The sequence below is a fragment of the Clarias gariepinus genome, chromosome 5, assembly GCF_024256425.1.
Source record: "Clarias gariepinus isolate MV-2021 ecotype Netherlands chromosome 5, CGAR_prim_01v2, whole genome shotgun sequence".
In the NCBI taxonomy this organism is placed as follows: domain Eukaryota; kingdom Metazoa; phylum Chordata; class Actinopteri; order Siluriformes; family Clariidae; genus Clarias; species Clarias gariepinus.
The window spans coordinates 17,329,743-17,350,000 of record NC_071104.1 but is presented as its reverse complement, the minus strand read 5'-3'; the positions used below and the strand labels follow the sequence as shown (position 1 = coordinate 17,350,000).

Here is a 20,258-nt window from a genome sequence, read left to right as displayed (position 1 = left end):
AGAGCCACGTGGCCTAGTTCACTTTTCTCTTCTCCAATCGCACATCTATTAATTGAAGTCTCGAGTAGCCGGTAACGTGGCGTTATAGACATCCCATCTTGCTGTGTGTTTGATGAGGAGGTATGCTGTCACCTTTCATTCCCATCAAGCTGCTGGGCGGCAGAGCTCTAAGATTGAGTTACCGCCTTGAGATTGAGCACAGTGAAGACCTACATCCGCTACAACACCGTGTCTTCACCAAGGGGGGACAAAGGTGCACGGGCAAGACACTTGACTGGCTTGAAATGGACTGTGACGAGAGATAGTGGAGACTCATTATACAGTCCAATTGTAGTAATAAATCTGAATTGTATAGGATGTAGAAGAAAAAAATAATAATTAATAATAATTCACTTCTCTAAAGGCTTGTGGATATTTTGTTTTTCATTATTATTCCACAAGCATGGCCAGGGAGACTTAAGACTGTTCGTTTTCCACAGGCCAGTCTTGACTACACTCTACATGACAACCTTCTAAATCACAACCCGTGTCAGTGAGATGGAATGATGCGCTAGTGCACAGACCTTGGATAAACTTTTACCCAGAGGACAGTGTTAAGAGGATTGACTGTTGGCTTCCTACGAGGCTGGTAATGAGCTTAATTTCAGATAGCGATCAGTACACAGCATATAACAGCCTGAAACTGGATCTACATCTGCATGGTGTCAGCTGATCTGTGGCTGTGTTCAGGCACGACAGAATCGATCTGATGAAGAAAGCCTGTTCGATAGTTTTCCAAATCTGCCATGATCTATGTGGGAGATGGAAAGCCAATGCATAGGGGTATTGTGCAACAAAGAATGGCGTCATATTCATTGGAAATCTTGTGCAACCCTGAAATACACAGATATGTGTATCCAAATTGGGAAATGAGAAAAAACATTGGACATTAAAAGTTTAAGATCCCTATGAGAGAGAGAGAGAGAGAGAGAGAGACGGCACTCACCTGTGGGCTGAACTTTGACCACACTCTTTTCAGACTGTTTGCGTGTCATGGCGATCCAAGAACGGTCAGGGTCCTGGATCCACTCTGACGCCTCGCAGTAATATTGGCCCTGATCTGTGGGCTGTAGGCTATAGATGGTGAGTCGGTAGGATGTGCTGCTCGTCTTGTCCAGCCGAACGTCTCCGGAGGTCAGACGCTGGCGGTAGGACATCCCAGGCCTCAGCACCATATCCCGCGTCAGGGTGACGAGGTCCCTCGGTGGGCCGGACGGCTCGTCCAAGGACCGCGCGTACCAGCCAACTGCAATGTGTGTGTGCTGAGAGGTTTGACGCGTCACTTCACAGTTCAACAGTAGCGTGTCCCCTTCCACTTTGGACAGAGTCTGGGTGGGCGAAGTCACAGACAGCGTGTCTGGAATCACTGCGGGGGAGGAAGGAGAGAGAATGTTAGAGACGTGGACAATTACAATTACAAAGATTATTCACTCACATTCTGACATGCATTCAAATTTAATCAGAATTCCTCTGGCAGTCGAACTTAACCTTGTTATTATTACTGTTCATCACCTCAGAAAAATAAAACCCCTTACTGACTTTCCAAGAAACAGTCTCAACTGAAAAACCTCGTTCCCCTTTGCCCTTAATAATACATATTTAATATCCTCTACATCGCTGTCATGTGTTTTGTGCTAATCCAAGGCACAACCGTTTAGCTCCTCAGTATTCACTACATATTCCCACGCAGATAGCTTCAATTATTTTAGCTGTAAGAGCTGAAGCCTGGTGGGTCCGCTTATTCATTCATCACCACCTGCTCAGTCATCTTGCAAGAATGAGCTTACCTGCTGTGTACAAGAACACTGTTCAAAACATGTTCAACAGTATGGCTTGGTATCTACTGTAATTTGCCTTCTTGAAAAGCAATTCTTTCGCTTTCTAGAAAACAAGTGCTACAGAATAATATAATGTTATCGTAACAGCTAATGCAGGCAGCTGTCCTCTGATGACTTGTGACTGTAGTCGCTCAATAGTTCAGGACTGAAATTTCCACAAACAGTTTCGTACCCGAGCCTCCAATGATAAAAGTGGACTTCGTATCAACTTAAACATCTTTCCTGTTACACTGAACTTCCAGCTGCCTAACACACCCACGTTATCACCATGTTTTTTGTCGACTCTGGTTCCTCTCATGGTATTTTCTTCCTATTGTTATCTCAGAGTTTTTCCTTGCCACCGAAGAGCTGCTGTTACAAAAATGTAATACACAGCTTCTGATTTAAGAATTCTATTCTACTGTGATATAATTCAGAAAAAGTTACTGAATCATGTAGATAACTCTCTTTCACAATGCATCGTGTGTGTGTCAGAGAAGCAGAAAAGGATTGTGAACAAACATAAGCCAGGTCTCTATTGTAGGTTTTTTTTCCGGTCCTGTACAACCTCACGCAGAAGTAAATCCTTCCAAGTTGTCCACTTTTACCCAGTGGCACTACTGCTGCTACTGTACCAGCAGTGTCTGTGGCATGACCCTATTTATCAACAATCCCTGGTTGATGATGTAAGTGATTTCCTTTAATCGAGAGTCTGTTGTTTGAGGATTTTTATTGCATAATCTGACATGAAAAACACGTGTTATGTTACAGTCTGTTTCAGACCTGTATTGGGATAATCTTAGAGAGAGTAAGAGAGAGAGAGAGAGAGATAGAGAGAGAGATCCTGCTGAACAACTTTCAACTGGTTTTATTTAATAAGTCAATTAGAGATAATAAGTTTAAGACCACTGAAGGATCACTCAGGAAAAATGGACATTTCAACAACAACGACAACCAAAAACATACTGAAAAAAAAAATGAAATCCAGAAAGTCATTGTGAATTCCGCACAGAGGTTAAAGTTATCAAACTCACTTTAGTCAATCTCTCAAACTACTAAAATAATGGAAACTTGACTGCGATGATGGAAAAGCTTACGGAGCAGATGAGAAAGGGAGACCGAGTAAAACGTGGTGTCAGTGTTTGAGTGCTTTTAGAGCACAGCCTCTTTTAAAGAAGCATAGATTTTACCATCCAAATTCATCCGGTATATCAGACGCAGACTTCACTTCCACTGAGGTTGCTTATTCACGACTTGTCGATAGCCAACTGCATTAAAAGCATTAATGTGTGTCATGATTTGTTGTTTGAGCTCAACGAGGTCATCGTCAACCACAGATCCTCTTTAAAAGCACAGAGAAGCCGTGCTTGAGGTTAAGCTTTTAAAGCTGGTGGTGGCTGCTGAAAGGAATGTATATCCGAGAACACTAGCATTCACCCGCAAACATGCAGGTGTGTGTGTGTGTGTGTTTCTGTGTGTGTGTGAGTGAGAAAGCACTTGTGTTCTCAATTATTCAAACTCCACTTTGCTCTCAGATTTTGAAAGTTGGCCTGAAGGAGGCAGATGGCTTGAAGGAGGTGGAGTGACAAAGCTACACACTGCAGATGAAATTAGATGACAATAAGAGCAGAAAGAAGGAGAGACAGACAGACAGACACAAAAAGCACATTGTAATGAATTAGTGGACTTGTTTTTTTAATGTTATATTTTTCTGTAAATACTAAAAAATCCTTGCGGTAAGCATATGGAAAGGTATTAGATCAAAACAAAGACATTAGCATGACATTTAATATCTCAATAAAGGACAATTCTGCTAAGAACACACCTACAAGTAGCACAATAGATTTAAATGTTTAGATTTATAGAAATGAAAATGTTCTTAATAAAAGGAGGGAAAATTAAACAAATCGGTACAAAAGTTTTGGTCAAAAAGTCCAGTGAGTAACAAAGCAGGTCTAAAAGCCCTGACAATAATCACAACACAATACTGTCCAAAATTGGGGAACGAAAACGTAGCTAGCAACCCTCCTATGTAGGTAAGAGGAATGCAAAAGGCTGAAACTCCCTTTCACAAAGAACTGGTCTGAGAGAACGAACGAACAGTTTTAAACCTGATCAATCTGATTGTGTTAAATCTCTGCACTCACTGTTACTACCAGAGTCAGGGAGACGAGAAGGGCTATTGCCTCATAACACATTCATATGTGAAGGCGTTCTGTGTGTGTGTGCGCGCAAGTATGCGTGGGCAAGGACTAGAACAATTCTCATCGTTCCAATACAGCAAAGCCAACAGTCCGCCCACACCAGGGACACTTGATGAGCATTCCATCCAAATAAGGAAAGGCCTGAAATCAGTAAGCATCATTTAACCAGGTATTCCACTAACCCCGAGAGGCACGAGTCTGCAGCTCACTACCAACACATCAGAGATAGTACTCCACAAAAATAAAGGGGAGGGGAAAAAAAGAGAAAGAAGAGTTTGTTACCATAACAACTTCCCAACAAGAGCCAAGCAGAAACGGCCTGCTGTTTCCATGCCAACGCTAAAGTCGAAATTCCCAACTCCTTGAGCAATAGAGGACATCAAACAACTTTTGCTATCGATGCTAAGGTTTCCTCTGCCATGCCAGGCTTCCGGAAAGTGAGTTCAGCCAGAGCGAAGCCTTCTGCATTCAGGCCAAGACATTAGTGAGGCTAACAGCCTTGGGGACAAACCAAAGACATTATCTCAATGAGAATTACTCATACCCCTAAAAGCATGTCAGTGATCTAAGGCCTGGAGCAAATCTCTCTTTTTCTAACAATCCAATTTCATTTGAAACCAAAGAAGCTCAAGCTCCGACTATGTTGTACACACAAACCAGAGTAACATACACTCTTTTTCCTAAAACGTGTTAGGTTACAGAGAATTCCCTAAACGGTGAACGAACATAAAATTAGTTTTGGTATAATCGGTGTAAAATCAAAAGGCACCAGTAAACAACCTTCATTTCACAGCAACTTTCCCTTCCTCCGTCAGCGAACACCATTTTGTCTCAGGGTCAGTAACATTTATCAGTTCCAGAGATAAGGGACCCGTTTATCTCGCACTTTGGTGATGTGGAATTTGTCTGGGAGATGTGCCCTGACCCGGAGGCAGGGAAGGGAGTAGCCGAATGCGCTTTCAGACTGATTGGAATAAAGGACTGTTCAGAATTCAGTTCATGAGCTTCAAAATGAAAGTTGTTTTCTCTGTAACCCCATGTAGTTTGCAGGTGAAAGAACGCATTCCACAACTAGATACGATCTTCTGCCTTCATGACGATTTTTCCAAATTCTGCAAACGCCAATTGCTCTGTGACCCCAATCTACACAGTGGCACTGAGCTGTATGTGATGTGTGGCCAAGGCTACATCTTAGAGATAAGTCAGATGCCTAGATGCCAGGATGTGCAGCATGTTCATATTGCAGCATCTTTTGCAACACTATGGGGGGTAATACAGGGAATTCACGTAAAAATAGAGACAGATTAGACTGATTAGTTTATTAAGAGTGAGATTAAGGTTCAATTATTATCACATGTATCTTACAGAACAGTGAAGTGATGATTTTCACGTATCCCTGTTAGGAAGCTGGGGTCAGAGTGCAGGGTCCGTCAGCATACAGCGCAGCTGGAGCAGATAGGGTTAAGAGCCTTGCTTTGGGGTTTAACGGAGGCAACTTAATGGTGCTGGTGTCCGAAACCCCGACCTTCCGATCAGTAACCCAGAGCCTTAACGTTTCAGCCACACTGCCCTATAAGGATGCTTTTTATTCATAGGGATAAAGAAGGAATTTTATGAAGTGGTTTTGCTATAGCTAGATAAGCATGACTGTTTTGTAATCAAACTTAAACTCCTGATCCCACAGGAAATATGACCAGCCCTGTCTAGTTCCACTTATCATGTACCTGCCTGAACATTCAATTTGTTTAATTTGCTAAAATATAAATAATGAAGTCATTTAAACCACACTGCTCCTGACTAGTGCTGTGTGATTTAATCGATTATGCAATTTAATTGATCTGTATTTGATTAATTCACTTAATTTCAATCAATAAATCGATTAATTAACTACACTCTCCTGCAGAAAATACAAACTGCTTCCATTTTCTGTATTTTTTATTTTTTGAAAGTATTGCTTCTTCTTTTTCTTCTTCTCCTACTTAAGGTTATGGGGAGTTGGTGCAATACCTCCACCTGCTGAACTGGGGTGTGGCACAGAAGACCGACAGAAAAACACAAGTTACACGGCATTCCAATGAATATTATATACTTTTTATAGTTTTTAATACTTGTAAGAACTATAGCTGCTTGAGATACATTGAATAAGTACGAATCGGAATGCCCCAAAATCAAACTGACATGAATCAACTGTCTAGCTGTGATTCAACCTTGACGCTGACCAGGATAAAACAGTCACTAAACATGGTGTGAATACACTGTGTCGAGAAACGTCCCTTAATAAACATCCGTTTACTTCCTCCCACAATGTTTGATACCCAACTGGCTGTCATAAAGCAAATTCCTCTCTCCCGCAAATAAATAAAAGCATATGTTCCTAATTCCTCTTCAATCTTTCTGTTAGGTAAAAATGCTATTGCACTTCAGATGTCATTAACAGCTAATTCTTTTCATCTGCAGAGCTGAAAATCAGCTTTTCTCCTACTTTCCATACAGCGGGTCTTCATCTGCCTTGTGCCTTTTTTTATCAGGCATTAGAAATCATTTAGCTACAGTATGCAGCTGATTTAAGACAACAAGCTAAAAAAAGTAATCCATCCATTCTCCTGAAGTGGAAGCAAATGAGGCTTCCCACTCCGGTGCACACTGAGAGTTAACCCTGCTCATCTCCATTACAATATCAATCGCATGCAGTGACGAAAATGGCCTGTCAATTACCATAATCCCACAGTTAATGCAAATGTGTTAAGGATTAATTAAACAATTAGAAGAGAGTGGAAGGTGGCGTCCCCTCCCCTTTCCCAAACAAAAACACCCTTTCAGCATCATTTCCTCCATTCAGAAGTGTGGTGACGATGTAAAGACTGGATGGTGCAAAACAAAGCAGCATGTGGATCTTCTGTGCATTTGGGGAATCAGTGCACTAATCATTAGTTAAAACCACAGCCCTTCCTGTATGCCCTGTTAGCTCTCGCCACCCATCAGCATATTTATTTCTGTCCCTTTTCTTTAATTCCATTCGTTTTCACATACACACGGGCCTGAACAATCACATGCACTGCATCAATGAAGAATTCCCATGTTATTATAAGTGTCTTTCCTCCTGTAATTTATAGCCAAGCATCCTGATACTCGATCTCAGAGCACTTCCTATGATGCATACCTCGCAAATGACATTATACATTTATTTCTGCTACAAATGCATCCGAGAAGAAAGGGTGAACAAACTTGGTGTGTTCATTGGTCACTTTCTTAGGAACATCTGTACACCTGCTCATTCATGAACTTGTGCAAAAGGCAATCATGCAAAAGCAAAGCAACATCATGCAGATACAATTCAACAGCTTCTGTCAATATTTTTATAAAACATCGAAATGTTACCTTTAACTTTGGCATGGATGTTGGTGGCAGACTAGCTGGTTAAGGATTTTCAGAAATGACTGATCTCCTGAGCTTTTCACACACGACAGTCTCTAGAGTATACAGAATAGCACGGGAAAACAACAACATTTGCAGCAGTTCTGCAGGTAAAAACTCGCTGATGATGGACAATAGAGCAGTATGGACAGAAAAAAAAAAGAAGGAATCTGAGGCAACATCTACAACGAGAACATGCTCATTAAAGCTGCACACACGGTATATGATGTGCTAGTAGCTGAGTACATCTGCACCATATTACTGAGGCTGTTCTTCCACACCATCATTACACACATTTTTCCTAGGAGATGTTAGCAGTGTGGCATAGAAAGATGAGACCTGCTTTCTGAAAGTATCCACATTTCCCTCAAGTCCCTCATTCTGTAATAGATGCAAAGTTCTAAGGAGCTAACCTCCTCTACGCCCACAGAGGAGAGAAGAAAGGACGAGAAGAAAGGGAGACAGACTCTTTAATCGTGACATTACGAAAGCCAAGCACTTGGCCTCCTTGTTGTAACATAAAGCGAAGTCTTCCCTCTGTGAGTGCAGCCAAAACTCGCCTCTGGCACTGCCACAGGTGCACACACACAACAAACATGCACACACACAAACACCACACATCAACCACAAGTCCATCTGAGACTCAAATATAGGTATTGGTCATATATAAACATGGTACACAACACAAGCTACAGCTGTGGGGCAAACATTTAGAAAAGAAAAAAAAAAAAAACTCTAAAACTCTAAACGAACAATCTTCTGCATAATCTTCAGCAGCAGTTTTAGTCCTGTTTTTCCAGGAGGGTCTTTATGAGAGACACTCCATGGTGCTTAAAAGTTTTTGTAAATGCAATAAATAACAACAGACTATTGTTGTTGTTACTTAATTTCCTAATTCCATACGAATAGAAATATAACTGCAAAAATTCTTCAAAGCAAAATAGAATGTTGAATTACAACTAAACAAAAACTAGTTGCAATAAAAATGATTGAATTTTTTAAACCTCACAAATTCAGGTTGAGAAAATTTGAGTCTTTAAATTCAGGTTTACAAAATTCACGTAGGGGAAAAAAATAGGTCTTCACATCCGGGATAACACAGAAAGAGGAACAGATTGCAGACTGCTGCAGGAAAATACTTTGTATATATATAAAAAAAAAAAATTATTTTATTAAACCTAAAACTAGATTCATAGTTTATACATTTTAACTCCTCCTATCATAGCCTTTTCCAAATTACAGAAGGCCACCACCCCACCCAAGTTGAAACTTAAAAATCTTCTGGGCTCCACTCAAACATTTAATCACAACTCTGACTAACAAATAAGATTGAAAAAAAAAAAATAATAATAAAAATAAATAAATAAATAAATTTTAATAAGTTTTTTATAAGTTTTTATTACATTAAGGGTTTAGCTCTCAGCCAGTGTCCCGAACCCAGCCATTAGGTTGCAGGGGGTCCTAATTGCTGGTCCCAAGCCTGGATTCTTTTTAATTGCATCAGGAAAGGCCATAAAAACCTGTTCCAAAAAAAATATGCAGATCGGGTGGTGTGCTGTAGCAATGGGACCAGCCAAAAGAACGATGTTGTAAGTGACCTATTTTAGGCACATCAGTGGGTTAGTGCAATTCATTGGCTCTGTACAGTACATGCACTTTAATCATAGCGGTAAGCTCACCTGCAGTACTTTCAAAGCCCATTAGGGGGCAGGTGCCACACTTTCCTATTGGAAACACTCAAATCAAGCTGGCATAATTTAAAACTCGTGCAACCCATTCAATTATTACATCAAGAGTGGTATCAGGGGAAGATGACAGCTATCACAGTTACCAGTTTCATCATGTTGTTAAAGAAAGTTCAATCTGAAACCTCGGGGGGATGAGAATCATGTAATGAGCATCAGTGATGTAGAATGACTAATCATTTTTATATTACCCTTTTAGAACGGTGTCCTGACCCAACCCTAATATGCCCCCTCCTGCTGTCCTAATTCCAGTTTTGGGATGAGGATGATAAATGTGATTCTGGATTTAACTGGAAATGAATAAACTCCCTTGCTGCCCACTGAGGTGACATTTAGTGCACAGAGACGTGGAGACGGCTACGTCCTAGGTGAGTGATTGGGTGGAGGCGTTGCAGGCGAGCAGAGTTTGGGGCATGTGGAGGCTCTGCTGTTGAACTCTGGCTCTACTCAGGGTCATTCGATGTGCACCGTCCTCTCACTAGGACTAACGCTCAGCCAGGTACTGTGTAACCTCTGTACACTTTCCCTTAGCAGCACTGCTTAACTGATACAGACAGACGGCACGAGCTTGTGCATGTGTGCCGACAAAGACATTCACACACACACACCAAACAACATTCATGTTTACAGGACAAAGGTATGCAATGAAGAAGAGACAGGGCAGAAATGAAAAAGACATGATCAAGGACAAAGTAAGAAGTAAATGAAAGCAAAGTCTTTAGACAGAACTGGGGGTAAAAAGTGATATTATGTTTGTGTACAAAGCATTTGAACACAGCAGTGTTGCATCTCAGTGCTTTTCATTTACAGCTGAAAATACAAACTGTCAGGTTTAGCTAATGGCATTTTTATGCTTCATCAAGAATGCTTCTTAGAAGCTACTTTTTCTTTCTTTCTGAAAACCTGGAATGCTCCAAAACAAGAGGATGCTCTTGGTTATTTAAAGTCTAGCCATTAAGAAATAGCGAGGTAACAGAGGGGAAGTTGTTTACATTCTTTAATGGGGATATTTAATACTCTCCACATACATCTCACATTTTCTACACACTGACTCGAAAGAATTAGCCACGTTTTTAAGAGTCAAGTATGAAAGGCAGGGTACAGTGGACATGGAGTCCATTCTTCTTCCATAGTGGACTCGGTGTGTTTGTTGGTGGAATTCACACCAGACTTCTCTTCACTCTCAATCTAATTAGAGATAATCACACACACTTCCATTGTTAAGGATAGATAGATAATGACTTTTGCTAATTACTTTTTGAAATACTGAATACAGTGAAACGGGAAAGGAGTCTCTTCTCCGGTATTGCCTTGCTCCCTTTTGAACACTACCGTTTCATTTTCTCCTGACGATTAAGGTCAGAGTATATGAACCCAATGAAGGAGCAGTAATTGGGTTTTGCTCTGTGAGGAAATGGTGTAAATTGTGTCATTCCACTTTACTGAAGGGCACTTATTCAGTCTCTGAAGTGGGGACATCACCACTTAAAATCAGACCACATTTAAAACTCTACTCGTATACAGACACACTGTGGAAACATCAAATGCTCTCATGCCAGATGAGTGGACTCACACATCCTACATACATTCACACTGACCATTGTGGTAAGTAACACTGATTACCTCATTATAATGGCCCCTATTGAGGGGTTAAATATACAAGGCAGCAACTTTAGAAGCAGGAAATGTGTGCAAGCATGACCATTAGACCTGAACCATACTGCATCAGAACGAGGTAATATTTTCTCCGTAAATGGCTGGATGCATGTGCATCGCGGACCTGGGGAAGCGATGGCACCCGGATGCACTATTGAAATGAAAAAAGCATGTGGATACAATATGATACCCAAAGGAATGTTCTGCTGGGCCCTTGCATTCATGCAGACGTTTTATTGACATGTATCAATTCCCCAACAACCATTTCTTTCAAAAGCACAGAATGCACTGCAAAATTGTCCAGGAATGGTATGAGGAACATAACAAAGTTCAAAGTGATGACTTTGAGGACTGCAAATATTCCCGATCTCAGTCAGATGTAGCATCTGTGGGATGTGAAGGACAAAAAAGGTCTTACAAAGAATCTACTGGTAATGTCTTGATGCCGGATAGCACAGCACACCTTCACAGGTCAGGTGTAACATGCACACCTTGGCTGACCAATGAAAAAAGTTGTACACTCTAAGGTTTAATTCAGTCACCTTTAGCTTTGATCACAGCACACCGTCTGGTGGTCTGTTCATGTGTCAAAATAACTCCTCATGCTTCCAAAACCACTATTTCACAATTTGAGTCCTAGAATATGCCTGTGCCATCAGGGAAGAAAAACTCCATTGCCTGATAATCTGTTCATTCAGGTCATCAGCTGACTTCATTTTATTGCAACTTCATTTTATTGCATTTTAATGTATGTAGCTGGTTTGAACCAAGAGGCTTGCACAATGGCCACTATGCATGATGAGTGTGTCGCTTTCCATCTCTCTGGAATAGGGTTAATCTGGAGACATCAGATCATGTGACCTTTTTCCACTTATCCAAAGTCCAACCTTTATGCTCCTCTTTAAGTAAATCCAAACCCTTATTCTGATAAGTCTCAAGAGTTCTCATCAAAGTGTGTGCGCATGGAAATGTTGTTTTTTTTATCATGCAACTTCACCATGTGTTTAAGTTATCTCTATCCATGTTTTTTTTTTTCCCAATCACATTTCTTCTACAAAGCTAACAGTTCAGCACAGTCCTTCAAAGTTGTAATGTGTTGAATATTAACCCAATTCCAATAGTTTAAAATCTCCTTAGTTGTTTTTTATTTGCTTGATGCAGCTTAATCATTTCAACCTTCTGAAATGGCAACCTTTTTGTGTGTAATCTGCTCACTTCAGAAGCACAAGTAGTAAATCACACTGAAGAAGATTAAAAAGGCTTCGCTGGAAGGAAAGCAAGCATATACTGTATATACTAATGTACGTTGAGCATTGTAGAAGAACAGGAATACAAATACTAGTCCAAAATGATAACTTTCTCCACAACAATTATATTTATAAGTTACAAAGTATTGGTCTACTTTCCAAGCATAAACCTGAACAAGCATAGTCAATGAGGAGGCAGAGAAAAGAAAAGATGAGAAATAAACATCAATCCTGTACACAAGTGGACTGTAATCAACTGAAGTTATGCAGCAAGATGTTCCAGTTTCAGCTTATGAATATCTTTCTCACCCACACTGAAGTCACATTTCACTTCTTGGTTATAAACAAATGAGAACTCGTGACATTAATGCAGCTGCATGAAATGCATAAAACTCTGCAGCTAATTTGCAGGTAGCTTGTGCTGTTGTTCTCTCTGGTTTCTCTCCCCCTTATACAGATTTTGTCATGAGGTGGCACAGTCCCTGATTTGATTCTGATCTACTGTTAGTCTACTGTCTCTGTCGAGTTTTGTACACGTCTCCGATTTTTGAGAGGTTTATCTGGGTTCTCTGGTTTCCTTCCATCTCCAAATGAAAAACCAAAACAAAAACATGCTGGACACTTGACTGGCTATGCTAAATATTGCCCCTCAGTGTGAAAGAGTTTGTGAATGTGTGTGCATGGCGGCATGTGATGTAGAGGTACACAAACTAGAGTGTATTCCAGGGACAGGACTGGATCCACCACAACAAGGACCAGAATGAAGGGGTGCTGAAAAATAGATCTGATGAGATTTGTTTTGAAATAGGTTCTTGCCAAACTCAGGAAGTTAAGTGAGGTTTTTGAATGGAACATCTAATATGGCTGACTCTGTAATATTCCTGGGTCTATGTGTGAAGAAGGCAGTGTGTGCTTCATCAAGTCTGCATTACACACATCAAAGGAATGCTTTATTTAATTTAATATTGGAGTGGATACGCATGCTCGGTACATATGGAGGAGCTCCGAGCGGTCCTGCTCCCTGACGTAATAGGTTGCGAGCTTGTTACAGTGGGCAAGGGCCTCAGAGGACAGATGAGAGGTGTTCGCTCGGCAGGGTCCCCATGCATAATAAAACACTCAACAGCTGGCCTTCCAAGACACGCTCATCGTCTTTGTCTACCTCCGAGTGAATCACAAGTAGCAAGAGTGAGCTTGATAAAGATGAGTGTGTGAGAAAGAGTGTGATATAGGCAGAGAATGAGGAAGAGAAAGAGGGAGAAGGAAAGAGAGCAAGATCAGGAGAGAAAGTAAAAAGAAGAGTGATAATGAAAGTGAGAGAGAGAGAACAAAAAGGAGTAAAGGTGAGAGGCCTTCATTACATGTTCAGATATTTACTTGTTTGTTAAAAGTAAAAAAGAAAGAGAAAGTGAAAGGAACATGGAGTGAGCGAGAGAAAAAGAGAGAGAGAGAACTAATATTAAAATCCTGCTGACATCACACAATCAAAAAACAACTTTAGTTTTATTCAATAGATCAATTAGAGATGATCAGTTTAAGATTTAACTAAAGGATCACTCAGGAGGGAGAGAGAGAGAAAGAGAGAGAGAGAGAGAGAGACAAAGAGAGAGAGAGAGAGAGAGAGAGAGAGAGAGAGAGAAAGAGAGGACAGACGAAGGGATAAAGTAAAGTGAAAAACTTTTTTTTTATTATCAGATGGAATTCTTAATTTCCTTCATCCAAGCTGCAAGAAGGATGGAGTAGATCACTGAAAATGGAATATTTGATGTGAGTTTATAAGACATTCATTTGCTATAGTGCATTGCTGTCCTGATTCAGAAGGAGCCTGGCACAGGGATCGATACCTGCATGTTGGAGGCAGTCGGGCTTTGTAGGCTTCTATCTATAATTCATTGAGGCCTCTATAATGAGCACTATTAGCTCTGGCCCTGAACAGAGCGGCCCTCGTCCTAGTCGACCTGTGTGAGAGCTGCTGAATGTTGTCTTACTTCCCATCATTCACGCTGGGTTTTGGCTTAATAAAAGATATCTTATTTAAGTTCAATTACAAATCACCGCTACACGATGCAGATTTTATTTTATTATAACAAAAAAAAACTCTAGCTTAGACATTACAGTAGGTCTGCTTTAATGATTCACTAGCCTACATAGTAACTTTATATTTAATAGCTTGATTTATTTAAAGGAGCAGTGCGAGTAAACACCACACACCTTTAATTATAAACCGCGTCTCTCGCTGGCACGGCCGTGCTGTAATCTTTATAGATTACTAGTGTTAGTGCCCGTCGTTGATGGGAAAGGGGTTTGTAGAAATAGCTAAAAGGTCAAAGCTAAAAATAGGCTGATCAGCTTTAATTTAATCAGTGATGATATTTTAGGTGGAGGCCCAGGTACATGTCTGCCAGCAACAAAGAAAAAAACTCTTTAATACAACTTAATTGGAGACTTAATATGGTATTGGTTTCCACTGGATTGGTGGCTAAATATTAGAAAATTCTGGAAAATTCACCTAGTTCACGGCAAGATTTTGAATCTACCGTCATTTCATTTCATTACAATCAATGACCAGAGAGGATATAGAAAAGTTTATGTTTATGCCTTATTTATGGCAAGTTGTACTTCTCTTCATCATCAGCGAAAGACTGTACACTCGCTGTTCGGTAATCAGAGAGTGAATCACATGAGAAATCGTAAAAGTAGATCAGATAAAGATTATTAAAACGACTCCAGCATGTTAAAATCCACTTATACCACTTCAGCACTGGTATTTCAGCGATGAAAATATTAACTTAACCCAGTAAAAATATCCAGTTCAACTTTTCTAATTAATATGGTGCAGGTGTTTGTTTACATTGAGCAAAGTAGCCCTTTTTTAAAGTAAATTATTAAAACCGGCACATAACTGTTCAATAACATCGCTTTTACTCAATATTTTGATTTCACTTATGGTGCAGGTTAAACTTAAGGCAGATATCCAAGTACTGCAAAAGTTTCTTTACATTTTATCCAGCCAGTTTTGCTTGATGCTGCTGGCAAAACCTAGCTGGACATACAGAGAAATTTTTTTAGACTAGTTCGGGGTAATTTAGTGTAAGACACAAAGATATCACTGTAAGATCAAATTTCTGACCAATGTACAGTCTTTATTTTATATAGCTAAAACAACATACTAACATTAAGACCAAAGCAGCCCATAGTGTTGGCTTCACTGTTTCTTTTTTTACCAGAAGCTCTTTCTGAAATCTGTTGTTCTTTCTGAATGTTGTTATTATTTTTGTTTGAAGATCGACAAAGCAGATTTCAGTTACCTGATACCAACATCCTCACAGTAAGCGACTACTGTCTACGTGTTCACGTTCAAGTACCATGTTGATTTAGCTAAAATCATCATACGCTTCATCACCAGCCACTAAAATCATTTACTACGAGATGTACGCCTACTGTACGCTATTAGGCTAATGAACAGACGACATGAACAGACAGCGATCTGGACATCTTTCATGATTAATGATGGCAATCAAAGCAAAGCAGACTGCAAACTGTGCTCTGTGAAAAATATCAAGAGGAAGAACTTCAGCAGCTTCCTACAACACAAGCAACCTGATAAAACATCTTGGAAAAATAAATTCAGCGCGAGGAAGTCAGTGCTAGCAGCACATGCTGGCTAGGTGAGAATTCAAATCTAAAGACAAGCCTAGGTGAGGGAAATAACAGCGCTTGGATGGTAGGTATTTCCTGACAATCAGCTGTTCTTCATCTTGACAATAAGGGATTCAGAATTAGTGGAGGAAAAAAAAAAAAAAGCATGCAGACTACATTTACACTGCAGGCCCAAATCAGATTGATTTTTATTTTATTTTTTTTGCTTATGTGACTCAGATCAGCTGTTCTTCAGAACACTAGGACCAGTACAAATCACAGAGGATCTGAGCACGTCTATTCTGATTCGAGCTACTGCTACTGTATATGTGCTCTTAAATCAGATACAGGTCTCAACCACAGTCAGTAAAAAGGCAAATCAGAAACCATCTACGTTCTATGTTGATTCAACTGGATTTAATCAAACAGTTAAGATAATTTTTACTTAAAAAAGATTGAAGATGACAGCATAGTGGTGGAATGTTGAGATAAGACGTCATAAACATTTGGGGTGATGTTGCTCTGCAAGCAAGATTAGAAGGCATGTATCATAACCACTCTGAAAATGGCCACAGGAAAACCTGCCTGCAGTGCCAATGGAACATAAATTCCACACAGAACCCAAACAAATGCACTGGACAACATTATTGGCACCCTTAACTTAATATTTGGTAGCAACCCCACTGAAAAAAATAATTGAAATCCATCGCTTCTAGTAACCACAAATGAGTTTCTTATACCTCTCTACTGAAGATCTGGACCACTGTTCTTTTGCAATCTGTGCCAGATCATTCAGGATGCCTTCTCCCAACTGCTGTTTTGAGATCTCTCACTGGTGTTCTATGGGATTCAGATCTGGACTCATTGCTGGCATTTAAGGTACTTAAAAGGTACTTAAGGGGTTGGGTTGCCAGCTCATCTATATCTGATTCCATCTGAGCACTTGGGGGTGAGGGACCTTGTTTAAGGGTCCAACAGTGGCAACCTGATGGCATCAGGGCTCAAACCAGGGACCTCCTGATCAGCGGTGCGACACTTTATTCACAGAGCTACCCCTGCTATCCTTACTTGTGTACATGTACTTAACTCTATATCTGTACCTGTAGTACTCTGCCTTATACCTGTAACTTGTCATATACATCTACTTAAAGTACATCACCTTATACATAGTACCTCTAGTACCTTGCCTTGTAACCCGTCATCACATGTACACACTACTGTATATTCAAAATGGAAGCGGAAAGAATGAGGATAAAACAAAGCAAAGATTTTGAGAAGACCTTTCCTGGTACAAACTGTACTTACACAGAAAATAGAATACGAGTCTAATTGAAATGACAAACTCTAAGAGTAAAATAGCACTTCACTACACTACAGTTATATATTCATTTAACTCATCAGCTCATGAGAACAGGTTTAAATAGAAAAAAATCTACTTTTGCGGGTGAAGTCTAGCATCCTGTAAACCCCAAATTCTCCCATTATTGCCCGTGAGTGTTTGAGCGAGCATGTTAGACATCTGGAGCGTGATGCTGGAGGATAAGACTCTCCATCAGGACTTGTGATTGCAGCTAAATTACTACACGCTATCCAATTAATCTGAAACACACACCAAATCCATGCAATAATGACAGCTCCCTCTGTTAGCTGCAGTATATAGTCAGAGGAACAGACCAGTGCTGGAGGACAGGGAGCCAACTCGTGGTCAGAGACGCTGTTTAGATAGAGGTAACAAGCGAGTGGGATCGCGTGACCGTAACCATTTAATTAAAGTTACATGGAGCTGCTGAGAAGAGCTTTGGTCACAGAGGAGGTCACTGCTCTCCAGCTGCTCATGCATTGGATACAGAAATCCACTGCTGTAAAAATGAAAAAATAAATAAATAAATCTCTGGTGAGTGTGTATACAGGAAGTCATGAAGGACAGACAACAAGGAACAAAGAACACAAGCCCACATTACAACACCGACTAAAATCGTGTTAATACACCTGTTTTTCTTCATTCTCAAACCAGTCCTTCCTATGCATGACTGCCTGTATATTACCCCGAATCCATCCCAAGCTGTCACACACACACACACACACACACACACACACACACACACACACACACACACACACACACACACACACTTCCTCTCACATTCTCCAGCTAATCAACACCCTTTTATCAGTTCTATTCAGTCCCTCCTTCTTAGATCTTATTTCGACTGTGTGCCTGACTGAAAGCATGTCCGTGCTAAGACATTTCATAGACCAGCACTAGAGAATTGAGAGAAGCTTCACCTTTCAGAAACTGACTGCGAGCTGCTCATGTCCTACCCACTAAGCAATCCATCACAGAGAAAGGAAGTGCAGAACGATTACACTATAAACCAACATAGTTATGACTTTCATGCGATCACCAATGAACGCACCAGAGACAGGAGCGGAGTGGTACAGTTCATTACAGTGTGTTACTGCTTTCTCTTTTAGAAACAGGCTTCTATTAAATTTACACACTGCCTGGAGACTGGAAAGCACCTCTATGTGAACTGTATAATCAGATCAAAGAAGACACATACAGAGCTTCGCTAATGCAATTATTTAAAATGATAAAATCTGTAACAAAACTTCTGGTGTGTGTGTGTGTGTGTGTGTATGTGTGTGTATACAGTATAGAGAGTAATCAAAGGGAATGCTCATGGCAATGACAGAGATATACTTACAATATAAAGATACAACTTAGCATGCAAAATGATGCAATGAGACACTTTTTGAAGTATCACAGTTATCCGAAGATAGAATGAGCATCAGCGACTTCATGGCCCAGTTCAACTGTGCAGTAAGGTTGATGATAAAGAAATGATGAAGACACCATATCATGATGGTTCAAGACATTTCTGTGATACATGACATGCATCATGATAGTTGGTTTTGCTCAAAAACTTTCGGCAAAACAGCAGCACTGTGTTAAACAACGTCGACACAAAATAGTTTACTTAAAACTTAAAAGGAACAAAATAGGAGTTCTGGTACATTCCTTTTAAAGATTCATTAATCAACTAAGCAGCTGCTTTCGAGACTTGCATTACATCACAAGGTTTATTTTACCTTCATACTCCCTCTCTTTTTGTACCACATGTTTCCTTTTTAGCTGGCCAGTGGCTTAATGGTTAGCACTGTTGGCTCATGCCGGCAGGGTTGGAGGTTCGACTCTCACCATCTGTCCTCTGTGAATGTAATCTGCATGCTTGCCTTGTGAGTACCTCCGATTTTCTTCTACAGTCCAAATACATGCAGTGTAGGTTAACTGGCATTTCCAAATTGCCTGTAGTGAATAGCCGCATTCACACAGCCGGTTCAGGGCAGGAATATCGCACCGTCGCTGCACCTTAGCTTTCGGGGTAAATGGAAGGGAGGAGGAATCGTAGATCATTGTTGTTTTTGTTGTGCCTTTAAACTGGGAGCGGAGGGAGTGACAGGGTAGGACAAGATCTGGGAGATCTTGCCCCACCTGCATCACTCCCCACCCCATCGCTGAACTGGGGTTTGATGTCTTGTGCAAGCAGCTAACAGGGAGTTTAAAAAAAACAGTAAACAGTTAGCAGCTAACCTACTGACATCTTGTATAAAGTAGATCAGTTGAACTTGCTGCACTTCATTAGTGCTAAAGCAGTAGTGCATCAAGAACGATTAACTGATGGATCACCTGAGATTGAGACTGACCAGTCTCTGTTAATCTGTTATATGTCACACACAAGGCGCTGTTGTGGTATATGCCACGGCTAATAAAATAGTGGAAAAGCCGTTCGCTTACTGAAAGCACAAATTGATGGGACTTTTTTCGCAGAATTCATCGGGTCTATATAATTTATAACACACGCAATACTGAGGGGGTCTTATCACTTTTATAGCGTTTATTAAAATCCTTTGAATGAATATTTTGTATGTGGACAATGTCTTCAATTATATATATATAATTTACATATACATTTTTTTCAAAAATCATGATATTTATAGTCTCAAAGGCATTAGTTTGTTGAAAGCTCGTCGGGAAAACACACAGAAGTACAACTATAAATACGATATTTATTCAGTACCAGAATATCAGCAAACAAGAGACAGACTCGACTCATATGTAAGAGCCATCACTCCAAACCAACACAATGCCTAAAGCAAGCCTGATAACCCTGACAGCAATACTCATTAAATCAGACAAAAATTGCCTCCGCTCCAGGTCTCTCTCTCTCTCTCGTCCTCACAAACACACACACAGCTTTATTACAACAGCGTTTGCTCAGCCACCAGTGTGCCCGGAGCGGTGTTTTACACAGGTACATAGTTTATAGTTTTCTCCTGCCAGCACCATTAAAATTAAACCCCCATTAACTGATTTTAGAGATCACAATTAGTCGACTAAACAGCTTGGAATACTCATCCATCACGTAACATCATGCACAGCGCAGGCTTTAAGCAATTACTCCATACATATTAATAAAACAAGATAAATCAAAT

The 20,258-nt window shown here is 40.3% G+C and overlaps 1 protein-coding gene across 2 annotated transcripts in view; it reads right to left on the bottom strand.

Annotated features, from left to right (window-relative positions):
* igsf3 (immunoglobulin superfamily, member 3) overlaps nucleotides 1-20,258 on the bottom strand; it is a 137,203-nt gene that overhangs the window by 51,239 nt on the left and 65,706 nt on the right. For both annotated transcript variants that reach the window (XM_053496470.1, XM_053496471.1), the window contains exon 4: nucleotides 986-1,405. In XM_053496470.1, coding sequence (XP_053352445.1) covers nucleotides 986-1,405 — 420 coding nt within the window. The remainder of the gene's footprint in view (nucleotides 1-985; nucleotides 1,406-20,258) is intronic.